The following is a 25,194-nucleotide window of genomic DNA, read 5'->3' on the forward strand; positions in this document are numbered from 1 at the left end:
TTTGTGATCTGCCTGAGACTACCCCATATGGGTCCAACAAGAAGAAACAAATCTATATTCATAATGAACCTCCCCAACAATCCTCGGGACCCTCCAGACCCGATCCCTACCATGGGGGACAATGGTCTAGATAGGCCACCTCTTAGAAATGGTCATCTCTCAATTACATCTGCATGTGCCCCCTATAGTTGGAGCTCTGTAAGGTTGATGTTAGATGGTTAGCTCGGTTCCATCGCCCTTGACCAGTCCTTGACACTGCGCCGGGACACAGAAGACCACCTACAACTATAGTCATCTAGGAGGCTGTGAGGCACTACTTATCCTAGTGGATTCCATAGCGGACCGTAGTCTGGCTTGGGGAAGCAGGGACTCCTAGCATTACTGAGGACGATGATACTTGGAGTCCAGGTCCAGGAGAGTAAATATGGCTGCCCCATTGTCCATGTTTCATGGCCTTAGGTAGAGGCTGCCCGATTGTCCATGTTTCATGGCCTTAGGTAGAGCTTTACATGGAGACCAATGGACATTCAACAGTGGAGATGCCCCTTTCTCCACATTAGTGACCACCGTCTAGTCCCTTTAAATACCCTATAGGGCATTTAAAGGGATTTTCCAGCCTTATAAAATGCCAGTAACATAATAAATCTTTACCTCCTGCCTTGGCCACTGATTGGCTGAGGAGCCTTTCTTAGCACTTCCTGTGGTGTCAGGTGACATAAAGGAAGTGGATTGTCGTGGATCGGTAGCAGCCCCTGAGAAAGCGCCTTCTGAAGAGCGGGGTCTTCTTGATACTGCCCCATCGTGATGGACCTGTAAAGGGGTAGCCCTAATAAAGGCGGCCAGTAATGATCCATAAGATGGTCCATCATAGGATCCATATAACACAATGGTCAGAACACAGAATCTCGGAGGAATACATTTCACAAAAAAAGTACTTTTTTCCCTTCCCCGGAGGGTCATGTAACATGGTTTTTGGCACAAGATATTTGGGAACAGCTGGTTTGTGGCTGACTGTGACGTTGGATCGGGAATACTTCGGATCCGGGGCGAGAATATATGACGGGAAGGAGGTCACATGGGTCTCCTGCACGCAGCCCTTACGCCCATCCCCCCACATAATGAAGTCACTTCATCATTGCGCCGGCACAAACACGGCCCAGACAGAGGTGTAGCAATGTTTTCCTCTTAAAGGCTTTTAATCCTAATGACTGTTCCCATCTAATTGGATGATACAATTTATCAGAATCAATAACATCACGTCTCATCTCCTTTTGGGAACTGTACCAAAGGGAAAAACAAATATTAATGCCTTAAAGGGGCTTTCCACACTGGACACTTCCTACTTTCTTAAAGGCTCCCACTGAAGTGAGATGATTAGAGTGTATCACTGCGATGTGTAGGATGCTCGCCTGCAGTGCCACCCGCTGGAGGAATGGGGAATTACACTGTGACCACTGCCATCAGTAATGTACGGGTCCTCGAGAGGAAAGAAGATTTATGAATACGTTTCTTTAGTAATAACATATTAAAGATATGTTCCTTTATCATTTCTATGAGGTGTGAGAACTGTTACTTTTAAAGGGAATCTGTCAGCAGTTTTGACTATGCTAAACTGCTGACAATGTTAGGTATTGTCCCTGGAGAGATGTGTAATCATAGGTTTGTGTATGTTGTTAGTAGCAGCAGGACTATGAAAATGGATTTATATTCTAGCAGTGTAGCTTGTCCAAGTGCACTGGGGGTGTGTCCTCACACTGCTGTGCTCTCTGCACCCAGCGCTAGAGAGCTGTGTAATCATAGCCTAATGGTAGCACAGCAGTGAATGTTCCATCATTTTAGCTTTTCCAATTTCACTGGGGTGTATCCTCACACTGCTGTGCCCTTAGATCTCTGTATCAAGCTGATCCTCAGATAGATAGATAGATAGATAGATAGATAGATATGAGATAGATAGATAGATAGATAGATAGTTAGATAGGAGATAGATAGATAGATAGATAGATATGAGATAGATAGATAGATAGATAGATAGATAGATAGATAGATATGAGATAGATAGATAGATATGAGATAGATAGATAGATATGAGATAGATATGAGATAGATAGATAGATATGAGATAGATATGAGATAGATAGATAGATAGATAGATAGATAGATAGATATGAGATAGATAGATAGATATATAGATAGATAGATAGATAGATATGAGATAGATAGATAGATAGATAGATATGAGATAGATAGATAGATAGATAGATAGATATGAGATAGATAGATATGAGATAGATAGATAGATAGATAGATAGATAGATAGATAGATAGATATGAGATAGATAGATAGATAGATAGATAGATAGATAGATAGATAGATAGATAGGAGATAGATAGATAGATAGATAGATAGATAGATAGATAGATATGAGATAGATAGATATGAGATAGATAGATAGATAGATAGATAGATAGATAGATAGACACAGTGTTTCCCCGAAAGTAAGACAGTGTCTTACATTTTTTTAACCCTCAAAAGTCCCACTATGTCTTACTTTCGGGGGATGTCTTATATTGGAAAAAACAGTATCCCACACAGCCTTCCATAGGGTTGCAGCCCCATACAGTATCCCACACAGTCTCCCATAGGGTTACAGCCCCATACAGTATCCCACACAGTCTCCCATAGGGTTACAGCCCCATACAGTATCCCACACAGTCTCCCATAGGGTTACAGCCCCATACAGTATCCCACACAGTCTCCCATAGGGTTACAGCCCCATACAGTATCCCACACAGCCTTCCATAGGGTTGCAGCCCCATACAGTATCCCACACAGTCTCCCATAGGGTTACAGCCCCATACAGTATCCCACACAGTCTCCCATAGGGTTACAGCCCCATACAGTATCCCACACAGTCTCCCATAGGGTTACAGCCCCATACAGTATCCCACACAGTCTCCCATAGGGTTACAGCCCCATACAGTATCCCACACAGTCTCCCATAGGGTTACAGCCCCATACAGTATCCCACACAGTCTCCCATAGGGTTACAGCCCCATACAGTATCCCACACAGTCTCCCATAGGGTTACAGCCCCATACAGTATCCCACACAGTCTCCCATAGGGTTACAGCCCCATACAGTATCCCACACAGTCTCCCATAGGGTTACAGCCCCATACAGTATCCCACACACTGTCTCCCACACACTGTCTCCCATAGGGTTACAGTACCTGGTACTGTAATGGGGATCGGATCAATTCCTCTGCGGTGCTGGGTAGAGCTGTGGCTTCTTCTTCCTCGTGAAGGAGCTGCTGGTCCAATCAGAGGCTGCACATGAGGGCACGGAGGCTGCGTGTTTCTGTATGCCCCGGCCCCGCGATCTCCAGCCTCCGCCGGCATCAAGCTCCCGCCCACCCTTTGGCCGGCTCCAACCCGCCCCACACATAACTCCGCTTTCCACCCCTCCGCTCCCGGATCCTGCATCGCGATCGAGCCCCCGCCGGCCGACTCCCGCCAGCAGCCACCAATCCCCCCCTCCGCTCCGGTTCCCCCTCTGCCTCTGTATGTTGTCCATGGTCCTGAAGCAGGTACAATTTACTACGTCTAACTTTCGGGGTACGTCTTACATTAGACGTCCCCCCTTACACCCCCCGCTACGTCTTACTTTCGGGGGTGTCTTACTATCGGGGAAACACGATATGAGATAGATATGAGATAGATAGATAGATAGATAGATAGATAGATAGATAGGAGATAGATAGATAGTTAGATAGGAGATAGATAGATAGATATGAGATAGATAGATAGATAGATAGATAGATAGATATGAGATAGATAGATATGAGATAGATAGATAGATAGATAGATAGATAGATAGATAGATATGAGATAGATAGATAGATAGATATGAGATAGATAGATAGATACATTTGGTCCTGCTGTGAATGGTGTTAGGTGTGGTTATGTGTCCTTGCACTGCTGTGTTCTTGGCTCACTGCAATGAACTGATTCTTTGTCGTCTATAAAAACTTTATCAGCCTTCTGGAACAATACATAACACTAGCTGCAGAGAGCACAGAGCACAGTAGTGAGAGGACACATCCGCAGTGTAGTTGAATAAGTTAAGATCCTGAAATGTAAATCCATTTTTCACAGTCCTGCTGCTACTAATAACATACACAAAGGTCTGATTATACATCTCCCCAGGGACAATACATAAGGCTGGCTGCAGAGAACACAGGGCACAGCAGTGTAAGGACACACCCCAATTGCAGTTGAAGCAGTTACAATCCTGAAATGTAAATCCATATTTCACAGTACTGCTGCTACTAATAACATACACAAAGGTGTGATTATACATCTCTCCAGGGACAATACCTAACACTGGCTGCAGAGAACAGAGCACAGCAGTGTAAGGACACACCCCAAGTGCAGTTGAAGAAGTTACAATCCTTAAATGTCAATCCATATTTCACAGTACTGCTGCTACCACCACAAGATTATATTACACATTCCTCCAGGGACAATACATAACAATGGCTGCAGTCTGTATGTTCGAAACTATTGATACATTCCCTTTAACACATTTTTCTAATGGGGAATGAAGAGAACTTTCAGGTTGTCAAAAAACTACTTGTTTTCTAAAATTTTTGGTGAAAAACTGGTGAAAATGAAAAAGACTTGATTGATTGCGGTGTGATAACCCCTGCAGGTAGGTACAGGCCCCCGGCATTACATGACTAGTGGGAAGCCATTCTCGGGAATCTCGGGATTCGCCGCTTGCACACATTGTTGCCGCTGATACAAAGGAGAAGGATTGTTTCTGCCTTAAAGGTCACAATACAATGAAACCTGTAGGAGTCACTTATTGAATTTTATCTATGCTGGAAAATACAATAGATGTATCGTCTTCAGGAGACTCATTGTAATATTCAAAGAGACTCAGAACATAGAGCGAGGTCCTTATTTACCTTCTATTATACGGAGAATGTAAAGAAATCCGGACCCATACAATCACTGCCAGGAGATAAGATGGGAAAGAACAAAAGATACATCTATAGACGGATGAAAGAATGGAAAGAGAGATAGATAGGAAAGAGGTAGAAGAATGATAGAAGGGAAAAATAGATATGAGATAGATAGATATGAGATAGATAGATAGATAGATAGATATGGGATGGATAGATAGATAGATAGATAGATAGATAACATAGATAGATATGAGATAGATAGATAGATAGATAGATAGATAGATAGATATGTATAGAGGAAATAGCGCAGCACACCGGATGAAGTGAAAAAAATCTTGTGAATTTATTCCATGTTCAATAACACAAGCGACGTTTCGGCTACAGGTAGCCTTCCTCAGGCTTGAGGAAGGCTACCTGTAGCCGAAACGTCGCTTGTGTTATTGAACATGGAATAAATTCACAAGATTTTTTTCACTTCATCCGGTGTGCTGCGCTATTTCCTCTATACATACTACTAAAGGATTCAAGGCCCAATCCTTAGATGCTTGCACCCACCAACAAGACCTTTTTGAATGTGCTGCTTTGATTTTTCTATACGTAGATAGATAGATAGATATGAGATAGATAGATAGATAGATAGATATGGGATAAATTAGATAGATAGATAGATAGATAGGAGATAGATAGATATGAGATAGATATGAGATAGATAGATAGATAGATAGATAGATAGATATGAGATAGATAGATAGATAGATAGATAGATATGAGATAGATAGATAGATAGAAGAGAGATAGATAGATAGGAGATAGATAGATAGATAGATAGGAGATATTTATGAGATAGATAGATAGATAGATAGATAGATAGATATGAGATAGATAGATAGATAGATAGATAGATAGATAGATAGATAGATAGAAGGATGAAGATGTATAGATTATATACAGAGACAGATAATAAATGGACAATACACAAGCAAGTGGATAAATAGACAGATACGTAGATCCATAGAATAATAAATAGAATGATACATATGAGATAGATAGTAGATGGATTTGAGAAGGCAGGGTAGATATACCGAGAGATAGATAAACATGTACAAAGATAGACTACTACCCCCACCCTTTGTAGAAGAGCTGCCCCTTCTTCCATCAGTTTTGGGGTCTTAGCGCTGAGTGATACATGGAAAGTGTTTTGTTAATGGTAATATAAGCTACATACAATTATTGGCTGCTAACAGATTTCTAATGTATATCAATGTCTACATATAACATGAATCGTGCTCTATACTGCTGCCGTGTATTATCCATCACTTTATATTCTCTAGATATTTTCTTTTTAGTAATAAATGTTTCAGATGTTTTCTTTTTTTTTTTTACACTATTTAACTTCTGATTATAGGGACGGTGTGTGACTGCCAAAAGCACTGGCGCCATCTAGTGCTGGTCATGTTCACTGCTGGAGTATGCTGAAGGTGATCAGATTCTGCCAGCGGACGTACCTCATTCACGAAATATATGGAACCCAGCAATGACCCCATCATGGTCACTTCTCCCCTTCTGGCCAGAGCCTTAAACATCTTATTCTCAGGACCAGTGGATATTGGGGCACATTTACTTACCCGGTCCATTCGCGATCCCGCAGCGCGTTGTCCGACGCCGATGCCAATGCAAGCCGGTGCCGATGCGACACAATCCGATCGCATGCGCCAAAAACCCGGGGCAATTCAGGGACAAACGGCACAAGACGGTAACTTTCGGGAAACCCGGCGATTCGGCCCCTTAGTAAATGAGCCCCATTGTCTTGACAAGTAACTCAACGGTTGCAACATATGAGTGGTAAGTCCATTCACACTGACACTACCTATGGTCAGGACCAGCAATGGTTACATTACAAGCCTCAAAATCCCATCTTGACCAGAGAGGTGGTAGCACATGTGTGGATACTCCTCTGTTTCTAAACATGTCATCCCTGCAGTCATAGCTGCACCTCGATCAGTCAAGACCGGGAGTATCCAGTCTCAAGATCGATAAGGATCTAGATCTTAAGTCTCGTAACAAATGGGAGAAAAGGCTTGTACCATCCATAATAATGAACGTACAAGACCCTTTCTATGGGTTTAAGATTTAAGACCAAAAATATGTCAATCTCTCCCATTTTGGTCAGGACAAAGACCTCAATAAATTGACCCAACTTGCAAGTCATGGAGTGTAATGAAAAGAAGACACTGCACATATGGATAATCCATACAAAGGTCAACATCTTGATGAATTATTCTTATGGTCAGTTGGGGCACCGGCTGCGAGTCTTGAACGGGAAAGTGACCGCATGTAACGAAACTCCACTGCTATGAAATGAAAGATCACTTCAAGAATCCAGTCTCAAAAAATGAAAGCAAGTCCCATTCCATGGATTCAAGAACAATCAAAATCTATGGTCACTATCAGAGAAATGACCATAAGGGTCTCTGGATTCATGAGGGTTTAACCATCCTCGTCCGCGTTGCAAAGGTGAGTTCCGAATTATACGAGTCTGTTTCCCAGCGCTGGAGTTTTGAGTAACTCAGAAAAGACAAAATTGTCCTTGCAGAAAGTTAGCTCACAACAAGACTGCTTTATTCTCTTTGCACTGAAAGTCTTATATGGAAAGTCATAACATGGGTGGCGTGCAAGTACACAAGCGGGCGATACTAGTGGGTGGTTTGACCCTGGAAATGCAACACTATTGGATGGTAGCACACAAAGGAATGTAGAACCATTGGCTAAACAAAATGCCAAGGTACCTGGATACCTTCCCCTAGGTCAGTGGTGGCGAACCTATGGTGCCAGAGGCGGCACTCGGAGCCCTCTCTGTGGGCACCCCGGCCATCACCCCAGCATAAAGTTGACCAGACAGGACTCAAAGAATCTTCCTGCAGAATCTTCCTACAATGATAAGCAAATGAACGATTGAAAGTTGTCAAAGAACAAGGAAAAATAAATTACTTCTTAAATTGCTGTGCTGACACTTTGCAGTAAATAACTGGCTTTTGGTTTAAGTTTGGGCACTCAGGCTCTAAAAGGTTCGCCATCACTGCCCTAGGTGGTGCTAGCGAGCACTAAGTCTTTGCTTAGGGATGAACCCCACCCAAACTTTAGTTTTCACTACACAAAGTTATGTAAAATGAATGGCAGTATGTAAGATATAATAAGACCTTAACAGTCACCAATGGATAACCGGCCAGGACCATGAACATCTCAGTATCGCTGGAGTTCATTACCAAAAGGTTCCATCTATTCCTCAAGGCTCAGAACTGCCACCTTTCCACCACTGGCCAGGAACACAAACTGTTCTTGTTTTCGTAACTGGAAACTTGGGACTTACAAATGATTGAAGAAAATGAAAAGCAAAGTTGCCCATAAGACCCATTCATCTGATTCAAGAACAACCAAAAACTAAGGCCACCAATCCACCCCTGGCCAGGACAATGAACATCTCCATTATCGGTGGATGTGCTTTCAAGAGGTTCCATCTATTTCACAATGGCTCAGCACTACCATCTTTCAACCGGTGGCCAGGATCAGGAACTGCAAGTTCTGTGAAGGTCTAAGCCTCCTGAACCCGAAAACAAGAATGAAGAGTTGGTAGTAGAAATGTGGTCAATCAACAAAAGATTCCTACATGTCCCTTTTTTTGGAATCAAAAATTGTCAACAACCATGAACACTTCTCCCCACTGCTGGTCAGCACCAAGGACAGCTCCTTTTCTGGATGGAAAGATGTCCTAGCTGCTAGTCTTAGTCAGTAATGTTGAGGTCATAAAGCATGGTGGCCATCCAAATGACAACCTCTGGCCGGGGCCATCCAGGGTTGTACTTTGAGATTGATTGGGGTCCTGGATTCCAGTCTCGACCGGCATTAGTAGACATACCACTAAAATTTCAAGACCCAGCTCATTAACAAGATGAATGAAGGTCCAAGATGCAAGTCTCGAAACAGAGGTGGAGAAGTAGTAGTTCAATAATGGTCATTCCATTAAGATATGACCAGGACCATGGACATCTCACGCTTGGGACTGGTGTATGTACTAGTTATCATTCATAACCAATAGTAAGTGGGTAGCAACAGATCATTGTTCTTCGTATTAAAATGGCAAACGCTGAAGAGCAAGTCAGGACCGAGGGTGGTTAAACCCTATACGCTGGAACAGTGATGGCGAACCTATTGGAGATTGAGTGCCCAAGCTACAACCAAAATTTACTTGTACGTCGCAAAGTGCCAACATGACAATTTAAGCAGTAACTGATTGATCCCTGCTGTAGCACAGGTTTTAATTGTATTGGTGACCTGAGTTCACCAATACAATAGAAAGATGGAGACATTTGCATTGTAGCTTCCCTGCAGGGTCACCTGAAGAGGAAGGATCAGGGGACCCAGAGCAGGAGCTCCAATGACCATTCATCTCTATCCAGCCCTTCCCGCTCCTCCTGGCAGCCAAGGATCTTGCTTTAAAATAGCGCTGAGCAAGGCAAGTCCTCGGCTGTACTGGACCACAGGAGAAAGCCTTGAGTCCTAGCTGGCAAACTCTGTGTTGGGGTGAAGGCCTGGGTGCCCACAGAAAGGGCTCCGAGTGCCACCTCTGGCACCCATGCCATAGGTTCGCCACCACTGTGCTAGAAGTCCTAGAAGTCTTGACCACTCATGGAGAGATAACAAAGAATGTGTAGACACTCAAATTAAATTTAAAGTGAGATCTATGAAGGACCATGAAGAAGTCTCAGAACAGAAGAGGAAGTAGTACAAAGATGGGTATTCAATTAGAATTGAGGTACATTTTCCACATCTTATTCTTTGGAATCACGAATAACCAAGCCCAAATTACCACTGCAAGTCAGGACCGTGAACATCTAATTCTAAGGACTGGTAGATGTCCCAGTTGGAAGTCATGCCAAGTAATGGGGAGGTAGCAATGGTAGAGCACTCCATAACCAGGAGTGGTTCAACTCCAATTGGTAGAGTCTCAGATGAAAGTCTTGACCGAAACGAGGGTAGAACATGTGCTCACATTCCATTAAGGTGGTCTCCAAAAATACCATCCATGATGAGGAAGAACGTCCCAAACATGGCCTCCTCTCTTTTAGAGGTCTTGGCTGAAGAATCATCTTCTACCGATGAGAAGCCTAGAAGCCCTCATTGATATTCCATACCATAGTACTACGGAGACAGCATTGGGCAGTCTCGCCACGTATGGACATTGTATCAGATGAGTCTGCGGTGAGAAACAAAATTTCTGGATAACAAGAAATAAGAAGCTGTCAGAGCGAGATGCGCGGTCTCTCGGGAGCGGTCTCATCTCGTGTACGGAGCGCAGTTATCCTGCAGACTTACTATTCCAGCATGTGATAAGCTACTGCCATAATCCTGTAGATGGATTTGTATTACTTCCCCTGGGATCTCATCTCCCAAATCAGGACCTTGTCAACAAAAGTGAGAGAGAGAAGAATTCCACCAGGTCCTGGAAGGAAAAGTATTAAAGTGCTTGAAGGAGAGGTCTACGTTTCTTCTGTAGGTTCTCCTAAACATCTCCAGGGATCAGATGCACAAGATAACTGAAGAGCAAGTGTTCAATTCTTGTACAGTGCCCCCACAGGAGGAATGTAGAATTGCAGGTCGCCCAATGAAATTGATGACATCCGGGGTCCTCCAAAGACTCTTTGGGAGTAACATCCCAAACATCTCAACCTTCCCCAATCTGAAATGGATGAACCACTTTATCATCTTTACCAACATAATGGAGTCGATGAATTAAGTCCAGCATCCGGCAACAGGTGCCTATATTATTAAGAGGCGTATCCTCACCCTGCTGTGCTCTTAGCTCTCTGTACTAACCTGCTTCAGAGTCCTGTCTGACTGAATGACTGCTGTAACCTGCTGCTGTTTAAACCCCCAGGGAGGTTAAGGGTCAGTGGAGAAGTTCAATGCAGATTGCTCAAAGCACAGCAGTGTGAGGAAACGCCCTACCAGTGCATTTACAGAAGTGATCATCTTTTTCTAGTCCTGCTGTCTATGGTGTTAGTAGCAGCAGGACTAGGGAATTGGGTTTATATTCCAGGATTGTGCACTGGGGACATGTCCTTACACTGCTGTGCTCTTAGCTCTCTGCATACAGTGTTACGTATAGTCCCTGGAGAGATGGGTAATCATACCGTGGTGCATTTTGTTAGTAACCCTAGAAATGTGACATATGGATTTATATTCCAGGATTGTAGGTTCTCCAAGTGCACTGGGGGGGTTTTCTGACACTGCTGTGTTCTTAGCTCTCTGCATACAGTATTGTTCCTGGAGAGAGATATAATCATACTGTTGTGTATGTTGTTAGCAGCAGCAGGAGTGTGACATATGGATTTATATTCCAGGATTGTAGCTTCTACAGTTGCACTGGAGGCATTTCCTCACACTGCTGTGCTCTGTGCAGCAAGTCTTGGCTATTGTCCCTGGAAAGATGCATAATGATACCATTGTGTATGTTGTTAGTAGCAGCAGGACTGTGATGTATGGATTTATATTCCAGGATTGTGGCTTTTCCAAGTGCACTGGGGGTGTTTTCTGACAGTGCTGTGCTCTGTGCTCTCTGCATACAGTATTGTTCCTGGAGAGAGATGTAATCATACTGTTGTGTATGTTGTTAGTAGCAGCAGGACTGTGACGTATGGATTTATAATCCAGGATTGTGGCTTCTCCAACGTCACTGGGGGCCTGTCCTCACACTGCTGTGCTTGTTGGTTTTGCCAGGTCATACCTGCTAACAATTTCCCTTTAAAGGGATTTTCTGGGCTCCTTTACTAGTAATGACCTATTCGTAGATGTATAGAGAGGGCATTAGTAATAAAACAGCCCCAAATATCCCTCCAAACTTTTCATGGCATGAGATAATGATCTGTAGCCCCGAGTTGGCATAGAGGGAGGAAGGCAGCGGCCTTATGTTCCATGATCTTGGCTACATGGTTTTTTTTACTATGAGAACTGTAAATCTGTGGAATAGCCGAGCTCAGGCGCTGGTCACAGCAGGGACAGCAGAGAGCTCAGGCGCTGGTCACAGCAGGGACAGCAGAGAGCTCAGGCGCTGGTCACAGCAGGGACAGCAGAGAGCTCAGGCGCTGGTCAGGGCAGGGACAGCAGAGAGCTCAGGCGCTGGTCACAGCAGGGACAGCAGAGAGCTCAGGCGCTGGTCACAGCAGGGACAGCAGAGAGCTCAGGATCAGGGCACAGCAGGGACAGCAGAGAGCTCAGGCGCTGGTCACAGCAGGGACAGCAGAGAGCTCAGGCGCTGGTCACAGCAGGGACAGCAGAGAGCTCAGGCGCTGGTCAAAGCAGGGACAGCAGAGAGCTCAGGCGCTGGTCACAGCAGGGACAGCAGAGAGCTCAGGCGCTGGTCAGGGCAGGGACAGCAGAGAGCTCAGGCACTGGTCACAGCAGGGACAACAGAGAGCTCAGGCACTGGTCACAGCAGGGACAGCAGAGAGCTCAGGCACTGGTCACAGCAGGGGCAGCAGAGAGCTCAGGCGCTGGTCACAGCAGGGACAGCAGAGAGCTCAGGCGCTGATCACAGCAGGGACAGCAGAGAGCTCAGGCTCTGGTCACAGCAGGGACAGCAGAGAGCTCAGGCGCTGGTCACAGCAGGGACAGCGGAGAGCTCAGGCGCTGGTCACAGCAGGGGCAGCAGAGAGCTCAGGCACTGGTCACAGCAGGGACAGCAGAGAGCTCAGGCACTGGTCACAGCAGGGGCAGCAGAGAGCTCAGGCGCTGGTCACAGCAGGGACAGCAGAGAGCTCAGGCACTGGTCACAGCAGGGGCAGCAGAGAGCTCAGGCGCTGGTCACAGCAGGGACAGCAGAGAGCTCAGGCGCTGGTCACAGCAGGGACAGCAGAGAGCTCAGGCTCTGGTCACAGCAGGGACAGCAGAGAGCTCAGGCGCTGGTCACAGCAGGGACAGCAGAGAGCTCAGGCGCGGGTCACAGCAGGGACAGCAGAGAGCTCAGGCGCAGGTCACAGCAGGGACAGCAGAGAGCTTCAAGAAGGGTCTAGGTGTCTTTTTACACCTAAATAACATTGATGGTTATGTTATATAGAATTGTTTCCCCTAAATCCCTTCCTCATCCAATCCCTTCCCTTCCTTGGTTGAACTTGATGGACATGTGTCTTTTTTCAACCGTATAAAGTATGTAACTATGATACAACAGCAACGCACTGGAGCACATTAGGTGCAGGGTCTGAATCACACAACACGGGTCGGAAGCGGCCGTGATTCAGATGGGTCTCCCCTGCCCCCACCTTCACCTCCTGCCACCCCGGTATATGACGACTTTCCTGACGATCATTAGAATAAACAGATTACAGAAATATTCAGATATTCGCAATCCACAAAAAGCATAATAAAGCAGCGGCTGCACGCGCTGAGGGCCATGTGTGTCACGTGACCGGCCGCGGAGACTCGTCCTAATCACATTCCCCTCTTCATTATATGACTGATGTCATGTGACTGCACCCAGCGCCTTCATCTAAATAAACCGCTGCTCCAGGCTCCGCGCATCCGAATAAACACAGACAGGTCTCCGAGTGCCCCCCACCCCCCTTACATGGAGGAGGCAATTAGGAGACTGGTGAATGTGCTCTTAAGATGCTCGTTAAAGTTCGTAAATGACTTCCCGTCTTCTAAAAGTCAGAACGTTTTAGCTTTTTTACTGAGACGTAGAAGGGGGTTTATGTTTGGCACCGAGTGGCGAGACTGGTTAGAACTGCGGATAATCCAAAGAAACCCAGCCCCCATCAGTTTTCTCCCATCTAAGGGACCCTTACAAAACCAAGAGAGGAGTCCGATAAGACACATCGGACCCTGGTGCCGGGCGAGTTCACCTTAGAGACAGTAACAAGCCCAGGGAAGTGTAATCAGGCCCTGGACAAAGATAATATGGGGTCCAGAAGATCCTGCGGGTCGACTATCGCCATGGAAACATAGAACACACAAGTTCCGAGTCTTTTGAATTATTTTGTTTCAATTCAAATGTTGCAACAAACGTCCAACGTATAAGGAATATAGTCCAAAATGTAGACAAAGGATCACATTGGACTTTTGCAACGGTTCCGTCATCACGACTTTTGTAGAGCCAGATCTGTATTGGGTATGGACTGAAGAAGTAGCGCGGAGGAGCGGAGAAGAGGCTTCCTAGAACTCACATGCAGGGATCTATCATCACAAGGCTGCTACCAGGGGAGGCTTCACAAAATGCCAAGGGGTCCGGCAGAAAACAGTCACAGACAGGCCGAGGTCAGGGCAACACAGACGTCACACGGGGATTGAGTCCAGACCAAAAATCAGAGCAGGCAGCTAAAGTTCAGAGTAATTTACACAGTGACAGCACCAGCAGAATGGTGAGCGCAGCTCCGGAGTCATAGGAACAGCTACATGAGATAAAATCTCAGATCAATAGGTGGCGAATGTCTCGTGTATCGATTCCTTTGACTCTTAGGCTTTTTACCAGGGCCAGTGTTAATAGGGATATGTTCCGGTCGGGGTTACAGCCGGTTAGGGCTGTGGCTCTAATGTTAGGTTATTAGGGTGTACTAGCCCAATGTCATATTAGGGTTTAGTAGGGGCATCCAATCGCTTGTCCTACACTTGTATTGCAGTGTACAATGTAAGTTACATAATGACCGGGTCCTGCCAGGAGATGGAACCCGTCGAGAAGAGGAGCCAGCAGCCTCGGGGCACTTGCCAGACCCCGGGGCTGCAGCAGGAGGGATCGGATCCCTCGGTAGGCTCACAGGGGGGGGGGTCTGATCCATGGGGACATACTTACACGCCGTGGTCATGCTATAAATTTTAATAAAAGATCTACAAGATGAATACTCTTCTACTCTCTATGTAAGCAGTGTATGGGAGACATGAGGACTGCAGGTCCTTGCAGATGACACTGAAGGAAAAACAATGGGTTAAAATGAAAAGAAATCTCCCATCAGAATCCATCCTGATAAACCATGGACATTACTCATAGATCCAGGCTCCGGGACTGTGGTAATCTTCTTAGATTTGTTATCCATGGCCTCCTTCCTTCTAAAAATCAACTTTTACAATTATGCTAATGAGCCCTTCTGTACTGTAGCTTCACAAGCTGTTACACTATGCGCTTCCGCCCCCCCCCCCCCCCCAAACTATGTTAGATTACATCAAGCCGAGGGAGGGGGAAGTGCTCAGGGAAAAGGTGGAGGGGAAACAGCCTGTGGAGTTACAGCAAAGAGGGGCTCTGGTAACACCTCCACAGTCCTTCCGTCTCATTAGCATAATTGTAAATGTTGATTTTAGAAGGAAGGAGGCCGTGTATGAGAAGATTACCACAGTCATTGTGCCTGGACCTATTTATCAAGATGGATTGTGATGGCAGATTACCTTTAACCCTTCAAATAAAAGGTTGCCTGATAATAATAATAATAATAATGATTCTTTATTTATATAGCGCCTACAGATTCCACAGCGCTGCACAAAGCTTGAATGTCCTGTAACTCTTTGATCTGGGTACCAGAGGATTCGGGCCCGAGGACCCCATAGTTGACCAACCCTGGATAGCAGACCTTCACACCCTCCTGGGTCCACCAACCAATGATGGTCAATATACATCCTGCCTGACAGTTTGTTACAATGTATCAGTACAAGTAGAATTATGGCGCCTGGATATATTCACCAATGTCACACATAAGGCTGTGGCGCCATCTTGTGGTCAGACAGCGACTTACACCAATCCCGCACAAATCCTGATCTTCCCATAGGGAAATGTTCCACTCATAGAATAAATAATTCATAAATGAAGGTCCAACATGTGGATCCCCCAGTAATCACTTGTTCCATAGATGTCAGCTTGTTTTACATTGTGCAGGGTTCATTCACTTCTATGGTAACTCTGCTAATCTGCGTCACAGAAGTGCATGGAAAATAAGTCACTAAAACAAGAGACAAGCGGAGACATGCAAAACGCAGTCAGCATAATATCGTCTGTATCTTCTGCACTAACAGCTGCTCTCCTTACAGACAGTCACTGGATAGTGTCATCTCCTTACAGACAGTCACTGGATAGTGTCATCTCCTTACAGACAGTCACTGGATAGTGTCATCTCCTTACAGACAGTCCCTGGATAGTGTCATCTCCTTACAGACAGTCACTGGATAGTGTCATCTCCTTACAGACAGTCACTGGATAGTGTCATCTCCTTACAGACAGTCCCTGGATAGTCTCATCTCCTTACAGACAGTCACTGGATAGTGTCATCTCCTTACAGACAGTCACTGGATAGTGTCATCTCCTTACAGACAGTCACTGGATAGTGTCATCTCCTTACAGACAGTCACTGGATAGTCTCATCTCCTTACAGACAGTCACTGGATAGTCTCATCTCCTTACAGACAGTCACTGGATAGTGTCATCTCCTTACAGACAGTCACTGGATAGTCTCATCTCCTTACAGACAGTCACTGGATAGTCTCATCTCCTTACAGACAGTCACTGGATAGTCTCATCTCCTTACAGACAGTCCCTGGATAGTCTCATCTCCTTACAGACAGTCCCTGGATAGTCTCATCTCCTTACAGACAGTCCCTGGATAGTCTCATCTCCTTACAGTCAGTCACTGGATAGTGTCATCTCCTTACAGACAGTCCCAGGATAGTGTCATCTCCTTACAGACAGTCCCTGGATAGTGTCATCTCCTTACAGTCAGTCACTGGATAGTCTCATCTCCTTACAGTCAGTCACTGGATAGTCTCATCTCCTTACAGTCAGTCACTGGATAGTCTCATCTCCTTACAGTCAGTCACTGGATAGTCTCATCTCCTTACAGACAGTCCCTGGATAGTCTCATCTCCTTACAGACAGTCCCTGGATAGTCTCATCTCCTTACAGACAGTCCCTGGATGGTCTCATCTCCTTACAGACAGTCCCTGGATGGTCTCATCTCCTTACAGATAGTCAATGGATAGTCTCATCTCCTTACAGACAGTCACTGAATAGTCTCATCTCCTTACAGACAGTCCCTGGATAGTCTCATCTCCTTACAGACAGTCCCTGGATAGTCTCATCTCCTTACAGTCAGTCACTGGATAGTCTCATCTCCTTACAGTCAGTCACTGGATAGTCTCATCTCCTTACAGACAGTCACTGAATAGTCTCATCTCCTTACAGACAGTCCCTGGATGGTCTCATCTCCTTACAGACAGTCCCTGGATGGTCTCATCTCCTTACAGATAGTCAATGGATAGTCTCATCTCCTTACAGACAGTCACTGAATAGTCTCATCTCCTTACAGACAGACCCTGGATAGTCTCATCTCCTTACAGACAGTCACTGGATAGTCTCATCTCCTTACAGACAGTCACTGGATAGTCTCATCTCCTTACAGACAGTCACTGGATAGTCTCATCTCCTTACAGACAGTCCCTGGATAGTCTCATCTCCTTACAGACAGTCCCTGGATAGTCTCATCTCCTTACAGACAGTCCCTGGATAGTCTCATCTCCTTACAGTCAGTCACTGGATAGTCTCATCTCCTTACAGTCAGTCACTGGATAGTCTCATCTCCTTACAGACAGTCCCTGGATAGTCTCATCTCCTTACAGACAGTCCCTGGATGGTCTCATCTCCTTACAGATAGTCAATGGATAGTCTCATCTCCTTACAGACAGTCACTGAATAGTCTCATCTCCTTACAGACAGACCCTGGATAGTCTCATCTCCTTACAGACAGTCCCTGGATAGTCTCATCTCCTTACAGACAGTCCCTGGATGGTCTCATCTCCTTACAGATAGTCAATGGATAGTCTCATCTCCTTACAGACAGTCACTGGATATTCTCATCTCCTTACAGACAGTCACTGGATATTCTCATCTCCTTACAGACAGTCACTGGATAGTCTCATCTCCTTACAGACAGTCACTGGATAGTGTCATCTCCTTACAGACAGTCCCTGGATAGTCTCATCTCCTTACAGACAGTCCCTGGATAGTCTCATCTCCTTACAGACAATCACTGGATAGTCTCATCTCCTTACAGACAGTCCATGCATAGTCTCATCTCCTTACAGACAGTCACTGGATAGTCTCATCTCCTTACATTGACTCAGAAGAAGAAGAGAGAACCAAACTTTTTCTATCCCTGCATATTCTCCAATGTTAGAAATCTGTAATGTGAACACAAGCAAAGCAGGTAAGAGGTCCCCATCCACCTCCTTGTCTCACATGTCTATGCTGCCACCTTGTGGTGAAAGCAGTTTATTACATGAAAGTAGGTAAAAAAAAAAAATTCAAAATGTTTCACATTTTTCCTGATTTACCCTTAAAACCTTATTTTGTGGGGGAAGGTGGGGAGGGGGGTTTCCCCAAGAATTCTGGAGAGTAGAGCTTGACTCCCTTCCCACAAGTCAAAATTCAGACAAAGCCGATATTTAGTTACAACTGTGTCAAGAAAACCATCAGCATAAACCTCTCCTCTCCTGATTGTTTGCTACAATGTATCAATGTTTTTAAACAATCCAAATATATCTATTTTTGATTGAAAAGGGGAACAATTACTAAATCTCATGATCTGCTCTGAACTTACACAAAAAATAATCCAAAGTTTTACTGTCTGATGATTAAGTTACTAATTACACAAGACAGAAATCCCCTTTAAGGAATCCACAGCCCCCCCCCCCCCACACACACACACACACACACCCGTACCTCCCATTCCTTCATGAAGACTTTGGACTCGGTCTGACCGATATTCTTGTGTCTCCTGAACTCGTCCTTCACATACTGATCCCCCAGAGCTCTCAGGTGCAGGGGTAACGTCCGATGCAGCAGGAGGATCTTCTTGTACAGCGCCCTCACCTGGGACACGTGAGATGACATCCCCAGAGAAGAGCTATACATAAAACAAGAGTCAGGTTTAAAGAGACGGTACATTTACAACATCCTGGCTCCGCTCATGGTACAGCATGGTGTAGAGCATGATGGGATTTGTAGTACAGCAGATCTGAACTAAACATCTATTATTTTACAAGCATCACATTCTTCTAGAGGTGCTCTGGTAGGGATAGTAAGACCGACGTTTCTGTCGCAGGGTAGCTAGAGGGCCAAAACATCGTTGACACGTGGTAACAAAAGTACATTCATTTTCTTGGAGCGTTACCAGTTTATTTTTTCTATTGCTTGGGCTCTGGCTCTGTGCTGATATCTTCACATATATATAAATAACACTATGGTATATCTGTGGCTGGCACTGTGGTGTATATATCTGTGGCTGGCACTGCGGTGTATATATCTGTGGCTGGCACTATGGTGTATATATCTGTGGCTGGCCCTGTGGTGTATATATCTGTGGCTGGCACTGCGGTGTATATATCTGTGGCTGGCACTGCGGTGTATATATCTGTGGCTGGCACTATGGTGTATATATCTGTGGCTGGCCCTGTGGTGTATATATCTGTGGCTGGCACTGCGGTGTATATATCTGTGGCTGGCACTGTGGTGTATATATCTGTGGCTGCCACTGTGGTGTATATATACGCTGCTCAAAATCACAAAAAAGTACCGGTAATCAATCGAAATCAAATTTATTAACCAATTGACACCTGGATTTGGAGTCATCCACAAAAGGCTCAGTATTCTGTGTGGCCTCCCCGTGCCTGTATGACCTCTCTACGACACCTCGGCATGCTCCTGATGAGGCTCAGTAGTGTGTGGCCTCCACCTGCCTGTATGACCTCCCTACAACACCTCGGCATGCTCCTTATGAGGCTCAGTATTTTGTATGGCATCCGCGTGCCTGTATGACCTCTCTACAACACCTCGGCATGCTCCTTATGAGGCTCAGTAATGTGTGTGGCCTCCACGTGCCTGTATGACCTCTCTATAACACCTCGGCATGCTCCTTATGAGGCTCAGTAATGTGTGTGGCCTCCACGTGCCTGTATGACCTCTCTACAACACCTCAGCAGCTCCTTATGAGGCTCAGTAATGTGTGTGGCCTCCACGTGCCTGTATGACCTCTCTACAACACCTCGGCATGCTCCTTATGAGGCTCAGTAATGTGTGTGGCCTCCACGTGCCTGTATGACCTCTCTACAACACCTCGGCATGCTCCTTATGAGGCTCAGTAATGTGTGTGGCCTCCACGTGCCTGTATGACCTCTCTACAACACCTCGGCATGCTCCTTATGAGGCTCAGTAATGTGTGTGGCCTCCACGTGCCTGTATGACCTTCATACAATGCCTCGGCATGCTCCTTATGAGGCTCAGTAATGTGTGTGGCCTCCATTCTCCTGTATAACCTCCCTACAACACCTTGGCATGCTCCTTATGAGGCTCAGTATTGTGTGTGGCTTCCATGTGCCTGTATAACCTCCATACAAGGCTTTGGCATGCTCATGATGAGGCTCAGTATTGTGTGTGGCCTCCACATGCCTGTATGACCTCCCTACAGCGCCTCGGCATGCTTCTGATGAGGTTGTTTATGGTCTACTGAGGGATATCATCCCAGATCTGGACAAAAGCATCCGCCAACTCCGGGACAGTCTGTGTTGCAACATGATGTTGGTGGATGAAGCGAGACATGATGTCCCAGATGTGCTCAATCGGATTCAGGTCTGGAGAATGTGTGGCCGGTCCATAGCTTCACTGCCTAAATCTTGCAGGAACTGCTGACTCCAGCCACATGAGGTCTAGCATTGCCCTGGATTAGGAGGAACCCAGGGCTAGCATATGGTCTCACAAGGTGTCTGAGGATCTCATCTCGGTACCTAATGGCAGTCAGGCTACCTCTGGCATGCACATGGAGGGCTGTTCCGCTCCCCCATCATTAGTGACCCACTGTCAAACCAGTCATGCAGAAAGACTCTTGGCCACACTCACAATCACCGGCCACTTTATTAGGTACACCATGCTAGTAACGGGTTGGACCCCCTTTTGCCCTCAGAACTGCCTCAATTCTTCGTGGCATAGATACAACAAGGTGCTGGAAGCTCCTCAGAGATTTTGGTCCATATTGACATGATGGCATCACACAGTTGCCGCAGATTTGTCGGCTGCACATCCATGATGCGAATCTCAGGTTCCATCACATCCCAAAGATGCTCTATTGGACTGAGATCTGGTGACTGTGGAGGCCATTTGTGTCCAGTGACCTCATTGTCATGTTCAAGAAACCAGTCTGAGATGATTCCAGCTTTATGACATGGCGCATTATCCTGCTGAAAGTAGCCATCAGATGTTACAGGGTACATTGTGCTCATAAAGGGATGGACATGGGCAGCAACAATACTCAGGTAGGCTGTGGCGTTGTACCAAGGGGCCCAAAGACACCATGACACCACCACCACCAGCCTGACCCGCTGATACAAGGCAGGATGGATCCATGACAACACCACCACCAGCCTGAGCCGCTGATACAAGGCAGGATGGATCCATGCTTTCATGTTGTTGACGCCAAATTCTGACCCTACCATCCGAATGTCGCAGCAGAAATCGAGACTCATCAGACCAGGCAACGTTTTTCCAATCTTCTACTGTCCAATTTCGATGAGCTTGTGCCAATTGTAGCCTCAGTTTCCGGTTCCTAGCTGAAAGGAGTGGCACCCGGTGTGGTCTTCTGCTGCTGTAGCCCATCTGCCTCAAAGTTCGACGTACTGTGCGTTCAGAGATGCTCTTCTGCCTACCTTGGTTGTAACGGGTGGCGATTTGAGTCACTGTTGCCTTTCTATCAGCTCGAACCAGTCTGCCCATTCTTCTCTGACCTCTGGCATCAACAAGGCATTTCCGCCCACAGAACTCCCGCTCACTGGATGTTTTTTCTTTTTCGGACCATTCTCTGTAAACCCTAGAGATGGTTGTGCGTGAAAATCCCAGTAGATCAGCAGTTTCTGAAATACTCAGACCAGCCCTTCTGGCACCAACAACCATGCCACGTTCAAAGGCCACAAATCACCTTTCTTCCCCATACTGATGCTCGGTTTGCACTGCAGGAGATTGTCTTGACCATGTCTACATGCCTAAATGCACTGAGTTGCCGCCATGTGATTGGCTGATTAGAAATTAAGTGTTAACGAGCAGTTGGACAGGTGGACCTAATAAAGTGGCGTGTGTGTGTGTGTCTCTGTCTCTGTCTGTCTGTGTGTCTCTGTGTCTGTCTGGCACTATGGTATATGTATGTATATATGTGTGTGTGTATGGCTGGTACTATGGTATATGTATGTATATATATTTGTGGCTGCCACTATAGATCCTTATGTCAGGGTCAAATCCCCTTATGTAACATCCTATACCATATACTATAGTACAGGAGTCAGTACAGAGCGGTGCGGTACCGGAGCTGTGTGCACAGTGTATATACTATGTAATCACGTGACCTCAGCCCGATACATCTAGGCTATAATACATGAAAGATACAAAATTACAGCCTTACCACAAATGCGATTTCCCCCTTTCTTTTAAGTTTTGACCTTCGCGGACACTGTAACTCCGGCTGCAGTATGTCACATGACCACGGAGAGGACACCGGAAGTAGCTGAGACGCCATCTTTACTGTGGGTAAATTATGAATAATTAGGTGTGATACCAGTAGGGAGCACTAGATGGCACTGAGAGCCATTGTCATTATATAAGTAATAGATGCACACCCTTAGACCCCTCTCATCTTATATGTGTAATGCTGGTGCTTGTAGTTCTCCAAGACATGTTACTATAGAACAGGAGGAGTGAAAAGTCCCATGACCCTCTTTTATTTCAGAAACCAAAGAGAATATGACATATCTGACCCCCAGGGAGTGATGGCTGAGGGGGGGGGGGGGATATCTTTTAGATATGTGGCCGCCATATTAGATAAGGGCAAGCTCCAGTGTGGAAGTAGTAATGTAGTAATATTTATCTGAGATGAGTCAGGTTTAGAGGCTGCAGGGAGGACGTCACCTTGGACCCCCCAGTCTTCTGTTCTGTAGCACCTTTGCTGCTGGTGTCATAGTAAATATAAGAATCAGGGCTGTGGAGCCGGTGACTATTTTGTTGGAATCATAGTCGGGATAAAATAGAAAACCGCCGACTCCACAAATACATAATAAATACTAAAAAATATCTAACATTTCCTCTTAATGCTTGTTCTATTCCTGATTAGAGATGAGCGAGTATACTCGTCCGAGCTTGATGCTCGTTCGAGTATTAAGGTACTCGAAACGGCTCGTTGCTCGGACGAGTATTTCCCCGGCTCGAGATCGAGCATTTAATTAAAAAAAAACAGTGAAGAACAATGAAGAATAGAATAAAAACAGTGACCACGGGATCATTTAAGTGAAAAACACAGTAAAGATTACAGATGTTCGGCACATCTGCTTACTTGTCGGGAGATACGCGCGGAACGGTGCGAACAAAATAATATGTGAAGAACACATTGAAGAACACGGTGAGCAGCACAGAGACAACGGGGAGCAGCACAGAGACACCAGGGAGCAGCACAGAGACACCGGGGAGCAGCACAAAGACACCGGGGAGCAGCACAGAGACACCGGGGAGCAGCACAGAGACACCGGGGAGCAGCACAGAGACACCGGGGAGCAGCACAGGCAGCGGCAGGCACGGAGACAGTGGGGCAGCGGCGGGCACAGAGACACCGGGGAGCAGCACAGAGACACCGGGGAGCAGCACAGAGACACCGGGGAGCTGCACAGAGACACCGGGGAGCAGCACAGAGACACCGGGGAGCAGCACAGAGACACCGGGGAGCAGCACAGGCAGCGGCAGGCACGGAGACAGCGGGGCAGCGGCGGGCACGGAGACAGCGGGGCAGCGGCAGGCACGGAGACAGCGGGGGAGCGGCAGGCACGGAGATAGCGGGGCAGTGGCAGGCACGGAGACAGCGGGGGAAAGGGGCGGGCACAGAGACATCGGGAAGGGCAGAGAGATCGGGGAGACTTCAGTGGAAGAAGAGCAGCGGATCCCGGGACAGTGTATCTCCCGACAAGTAAGCAGATGTGCCGAACATCTGCAATGTATTCTTCACTGTGTTTTTCACTGCGTTTTTCACTTAAATGATCCTGTGGTCACTGTGTTCACTGTGTTCACTGTTTTTATTCTATTCTTCACTGTTCTTCACATCTGCTAACTTGTCGGGAGATAATATACGCGCGGAACAGTGAAGAATAGATTGCAGATGTTTGCATACATCTGATAACTTATCAGAAGACATTCTTTTTCAATTAAATAACACATTTTATTCCTGAACCATGGTCCCTTTGAAAAATGCTCGAGTCTCCCATTGACTTCAATGGGGCTCGTTATTCGAGACGAGCACTCGAGCATCTGGAAAAGTTCGTCTCGAATAACGAGCACCCAAGCATTTTAGTGCTCGCTCATCTCTATTCCTGAGTTGAGCAACATTCATCAGCAGTCCAAGGGCCATATAGTAACCAGCAACAACCACAATACAGCAATAAATAACCCCCCCCCCCCCCCAAGAGACTGCATTCAGAGCAGATGATAATAGTGGAGACCCCAGAGCAGATAATAATAATAATACTGAAGACCCCTAAAGCAGACACTCAGCATCAGTAGGGAGGACGCAGAGCGGAGCGTCAGGAGAGGACCCGACAGCAGTGAGTAGATAGGGCAGAGCGACCGGAGAGGACCCGACAGCAGCGAGGACACAGAGCTGAGCGTCAGGAGAGGACCCAACAGCAGTGAAGAGACAGAGCAGAGCGGCAGGAGAGGATCCGACAGCAGTGAGGAGATAGAGCAGAGCGGCAGGAGAGGACCCGGGAGCAGTGAGGACACAGAGCTGAGCATCAGGAGAGGAGCTGACAGCAGTGAGGACACAGAGAGGAGGAGGAGGAGAGGTCCCAACAGCAGTGAGGAGACAGATCAGAGCGCCAGGAGAGGACCTGACAGCAGTGAGGAGACAGAACGGAGCGGCAGGAGAGGACCCGACAGCAGTTAGGAGACAGAGCAGAGCGACAGGAGAGGACTCGGGAGCAGGGAGCACTTTCAGCTGCACTCACCGCTACCCGGCCTCCTGCACCAATTATCTGCCATCAGTTCTGGAAGGGCTCATTGGACTCTGACTATCAGCAGGGTGTGAGCCACAACTCATGACTTGACAGGCATCATGTCCACCCCTATTCTAGGTTTCAGTTGAGATGGATGTGGCTGCCTTTTATGTACATGCTCAGTATTGAT

The 25,194-nt window shown here is 46.4% G+C and overlaps 1 protein-coding gene across 2 annotated transcripts in view; it reads right to left on the reverse strand.

Moving 5' to 3' along the window:
- Positions 1-22,549, reverse strand: part of SDHAF3 (succinate dehydrogenase complex assembly factor 3) — a 115,056-nt gene extending 92,507 nt beyond the window's left edge. For both annotated transcript variants that reach the window (XM_072154351.1, XM_072154350.1), the window contains exons 1-2: positions 22,436-22,549; positions 18,715-18,898 (exon numbers count right to left, since the gene is read on the reverse strand). In XM_072154351.1, coding sequence (XP_072010452.1) covers positions 18,715-18,885 — 171 coding nt within the window. In that variant the 5' untranslated portion in view covers positions 18,886-18,898; positions 22,436-22,549. The remainder of the gene's footprint in view (positions 1-18,714; positions 18,899-22,435) is intronic.
- Between the last annotated feature and the right edge of the window lie 2,645 nt (positions 22,550-25,194).

The sequence above is a fragment of the Engystomops pustulosus genome, chromosome 5, assembly GCF_040894005.1.
Source record: "Engystomops pustulosus chromosome 5, aEngPut4.maternal, whole genome shotgun sequence".
Taxonomy (NCBI): Eukaryota; Metazoa; Chordata; class Amphibia; order Anura; family Leptodactylidae; genus Engystomops; species Engystomops pustulosus.